The sequence below is a fragment of the Pongo abelii genome, chromosome 5 (assembly GCF_028885655.2).
Source record: "Pongo abelii isolate AG06213 chromosome 5, NHGRI_mPonAbe1-v2.0_pri, whole genome shotgun sequence".
NCBI classification, from domain to species: Eukaryota; Metazoa; Chordata; class Mammalia; order Primates; family Hominidae; genus Pongo; species Pongo abelii.
In genome coordinates, this window is record NC_071990.2 from 3095001 (window position 1) to 3099468 (window position 4468).

Sequence of the window (4468 nt, forward strand, 5' to 3'; positions counted from 1 at the left end):
AATTCATTTGAGCTTTTACCTACACCTTTGCTTTTTGTTAAAGGAAGAATTTAATGCAATGTGTTCAGAAAGTTACATTTAAATCGTTAATAAAAAGGAAGAGAAAGAAGAGAGGACACCATTCCGACACAAACGTTTATGTGATTTTAGCCATTACAACAGTAATTCAGAAATATCTCAAATGTTACACTGATGTCATCAATATTGCAAAAAAGGAAAAAAAAGTGACAGGCAACAGTGAAGAGCACCAGAGACCCAGCGCACACCTAAAGTAGACCATGCTTCTTTCCTTCGACTGCCAGGGTATCGTCCCGGGAAGCCCCCCACCCCCTCGCTTTCCTCCTCCGCTTTCCCTAACCCGTCTCGCGGGGCGTCTACGCCTCGTCCTCGCCCTCCTCCTCCTCGAACTCCCCCTGTTCGTCGGCCGTGGCGTCCTGGTACTGCTGGTACTCAGACACCAGGTCGTTCATGTTGCTCTCGGCCTCGGTGAACTCCATCTCGTCCATGCCCTCGCCCGTGTACCAGTGCAGGAAGGCCTTGCGCCGGAACATGGCCGTGAACTGCTCCGAGATGCGCTTGAACAGCTCCTGGATGGCCGTGCTGTTGCCGATGAAGGTGGCCGACATCTTCAGGCCGCGGGGCGGGATGTCGCACACGGCCGTCTTCACGTTGTTGGGGATCCACTCCACGAAGTAGCTGCTGTTCTTGTTCTGCACGTTGAGCATCTGCTCGTCCACCTCCTTCATGGACATGCGGCCCCGGAAGATGGCGGCCACCGTCAGGTAGCGGCCGTGGCGCGGGTCGCAGGCGGCCATCATGTTCTTGGAGTCGAACATCTGCTGGGTGAGCTCGGGCACCGTGAGCGCCCGGTACTGCTGGCTGCCCCGGCTGGTCAGGGGCGCGAAGCCGGGCATGAAGAAGTGCAGGCGGGGGAAGGGCACCATGTTCACCGCCAGCTTGCGCAGGTCTGCGTTCAGCTGGCCCGGGAAGCGCAGGCAGGTGGTGACCCCGCTCATGGTGGCCGACACCAGGTGGTTGAGGTCCCCGTAGGTGGGGGTGGTCAGCTTCAGGGTGCGGAAGCAGATGTCATACAGGGCCTCGTTGTCAATGCAGTAGGTTTCATCTGTGTTTTCCACCAGCTGGTGGACAGAGAGGGTGGCGTTGTAGGGCTCCACCACCGTGTCTGACACCTTGGGTGAGGGCATGACGCTGAAGGTGTTCATGATGCGGTCTGGGTACTCTTCCCGGATCTTGCTGATGAGCAGGGTGCCCATCCCGGACCCCGTGCCGCCCCCCAGAGAGTGGGTCAGCTGGAAGCCCTGGAGACAGTCACAGCTCTCTGACTCCTTCCTCACCACATCCAGGACCGAGTCGACCAGCTCGGCTCCCTCTGTGTAGTGGCCCTTGGCCCAGTTATTCCCGGCTCCACTCTGGCCTGCCGGAGGGAAAGAGAAATCTTAAGTCACCCGTGATTGTATTAAATACCTTACCTCAAACCCCTTAATATAGATCAGTGAGTCAATGCTCAGATAAGACTATTTCAGATTATCACCAAAATGGCCAAACGTTAAAATATTTGTTCATGAATATAATTATAAATAAGGAAGGCCAGGACACCAAGCTCTTAGCAGCTGAAAGGCAAACAATTTTACCCTATATTAAAGCTAAGTTGGCACACCGCGGATGTTCTTCATGCTTTCCCTCTGGCAGTCACACCTCTCCAGCCTCCGCTGCCCAGTGTAAAATGAATCCCTCATGCTCTCAGCCACACCAGGCACTCACCAAACACGAAATTGTCTGGTCTAAAGATCTGGCCGAATGGTCCAGACCTAACCGAATCCATCGTGCCTGGCTCCAGATCCACGAGGATGGCCCGAGGAACATATTTGTTACCTGCAAGGAACAACAGTGACTTAGACCCTCAGGCAAGGACCTCTTCAGAGAAGGGCTTGGGCGCCTGCTGCCATCATGCAGATGTTGCCCCAAACAAAGGGAGACCCACCATCAGGTTCTCAAAGGGCTCTGTCGGCATAAGGAAGCCCAATGAAATACTGCAGGGAAAGAGCGGGGATCCTAAACTGAATAGTCCACCCCCTCCCAGGGCCACACCCCTGGGGTCCCACGCAAGGGAAAGGGGAAAAGGGTGGAAAAACTGAAGGGAGTGGGGGTGGGGCAAGGGTGATTACCAGTGGCTTCATTGTAGTAAACATTGATTCTCTCCAGCTGCAAATCACTGTCTCCATGGTAACTGCCAGTGGGGTCAATCCCATGCTCATCACTGATGACCTCCCAAAACTGAGACAGAAAGGCTGCATTTAGCCATGCACGATCCCCCAGAAACGCCAAGGCTCACAATGAAATGTACCCGACTCTGTTCCGACAACCCAACATTTCAGGAGCTTGAAGCTTTAAAGGGCGTCGTGAACCGGGCACAGCCGCGGGGCTTGTATTTTGCAGGGTCAGAAAGTTGAAACTGGGCGTTTCCCAGGCAAACAGCTGCTGCTCGCGGCGGGAGGTAGGGGTCGAGGGGGGAAGGACCAGCCAAAGCCGGACAGTGGCGGAGCTTGGCGCACTGGTAGCAGCCCCAGGCGGCGGCAGGAGGCGAGGGCACAGGGACTGCAGCCCGCGAGGAGCGGGTGGGCGGGGAAAGAGGAACGCGAAGGAGCTAAAGGACCGCGGTTTTAGATTCAAAGCACGTCCTGAGACCGCAAGACAATTGCTCTCCTCCCCTCCCCCGGCAGCTCGACTCCGGTTCAAGCGAGTACAATTAATCCTCCTGGTGTCCCAGCCGCTCGCGCGGAACGCCGCGCACAGCCCCGCGGACACACCCTCGTCTTCTCCAGGCACGCGTGCCTGCCAAGCAGCCAGCGCGGAGGGAGGCCGAGGGGGGGACGGGGACTCCAAATGAGTTACAGCAGAAAGAAAGAGAGGTGCCCCCTCCGTCCCCGAGAGTCACCTCCTAGCCCAGGCCACACTCGGCGGCACAAAGCGGCCAGGAATGTCTGCATTTGGCGACCCCAGGCCTTCCCAGGACCGCGCCTGGGGACCCCGAGGGGCTCTCGGCCCAGGTTCGCGCCCCCATCGACCCCCTCCGCTGCGGCGCGCCCACCTTGGCGCCAATCTGGTTGCCGCACTGGCCCGCCTGGATGTGCACGATCTCACGCATGGTGCCTCGTCAGCGTCCTCCTGGTCCGGCGGCGTCTGGTGGGTCTGTCCGTCCTCCCCTCACACACCCACTGCGGGGTCACCGGGAAGGCGCTCGGGAACCGACGGGCTGAGAGCGCCGGCCCCGCGGGCTCCGGCTTTTATGCAAGGAGGGTGGGGCGGCCGGCACAGGCCGCGCCCCCAGCCCGAGCCCCCCAGTCCCCTTCGCGCTGGCGCTCTCCAGGCCCGGCTGACGTAATGCTCCAGGCCCTAGGGACCGTCCGGGGGGCTGGACCACGGGCCCGCGGCCAATCAGAGCGGGCGTGCCGACCGGGAGAGGGGTGGGGGCTCCCGGGAGTATGGTGCGGGCGTGCGCATTGTCTGGGGCTGTGGTGGGGGTCCGGGTATGGGGATATGGGGGAAGGGTGAAGAAAAGGAGGGTGAGAGGGCGGCGAGGCGAGGGCCACCAGCGCGGCCTGACCGGGGTGCGGGCAGAGCTGGCACCGGATGGGAACGATGGAGGACTGGAGCAGGTGGAGAGGCCGTCAGGTGCTCCAGTGCGGCAGGTGGGAGGGCTGAGGTGGCACAGGCTGCTCCGCCACCTCGGATTGCGGTTCCTACTCGGCCACTGGCCAGAGTCCCTCCAGCCAACTGCCCCTGGTGAGACCACTGTCTTTTTCCTCAACCCTGGAGGCCAGCGACTGCCCAGGCGGCGCTCCGTCTCACAGAGGCCTGGGGGAGGACAGGTGGCCCCAGAAGGAAGTCGTGCTTGACGGCAGCCGGGACACCTGCAGCCCATGAACACCAGCGCGGCCTCCGCCCCCGCCCCAGCGTGGGCCTGCTTTCTCCTTTGTCTGTCTTGGGCTGGTAGCTCCTCTCACTGCGCCGCAGCATCTAGGGGTGAAGCGACCTCGGAGCCCCTCGGCCCTGCCCGACCCTCTCCGGGAGTGCATAACGCCCCTGCTGGTACCCAGGACCCCTCTGCCCAGAGGGTTGACTTTTGTTCGTCGCGAGTGATGGAGTGGGAGTGGCCGGTGGCGCTGCACTGACCGTCCGGAGGGCAGAAAGAGGGTGGGGTCCCGGGGGCGGGGCTGTCGGCGGAACAAAGGGCTCTCAGAAACGTGGGATACGCTGTGTAACCTAGTATTTAAAACCACACGACAGGCGCCCCCCCCAACCCCGCCCTCGGATTCAGTTCATCTATTGTCAAGTAAGAGGGTGGGTTCCAAGGGTGGCCCACGCCCGAGTAACAAACTTTCTTATCTTCCATCGCGGCGACCTGGAGGTCCGAGGCTTCGTGCTGCGGTTCAAGGGTGGGGAATAC

At 60.3% G+C, this 4468-nt stretch overlaps 1 protein-coding gene across 1 annotated transcript; it reads right to left on the reverse strand.

Moving 5' to 3' along the window:
• Positions 1–26: 26 nt before the first annotated feature.
• Positions 27–3435, reverse strand: LOC100452448 (tubulin beta-2B chain). Its single transcript, XM_002816365.6, has 4 exons — positions 3110–3435; positions 2187–2295; positions 1783–1893; positions 27–1435 (listed from the first exon to the last, which is right to left on the reverse strand). The coding sequence occupies exons 1-4, from the start codon at positions 3164–3166 to the stop codon at positions 375–377; spliced, it is 1338 nt and encodes a 445-aa protein (XP_002816411.3). The 5' UTR covers positions 3167–3435; the 3' UTR covers positions 27–374.
• Between the last annotated feature and the right edge of the window lie 1033 nt (positions 3436–4468).

What these genes read in the sequence shown, in the direction of transcription:
- LOC100452448 (XM_002816365.6), bottom strand. Translation starts at nt 3,166, where the DNA reads ATGCGTGAGATCGTGCACATCCAGGCGGGCCAGTGCGGCAACCAGATT. An exon ending in GCAACCAGATTGGCGCCAAG is followed by an intron (nt 2,296 to 3,109) that starts GTGGGCGCGCCG and finishes TTTCTGTCTCAG; the next exon opens with TTTTGGGAGGTCATCAGTGA. An exon ending in TTACTACAATGAAGCCACTG is followed by an intron (nt 1,894 to 2,186) that starts GTAATCACCCTT and finishes TGTTCCTTGCAG; the next exon opens with GTAACAAATATGTTCCTCGG.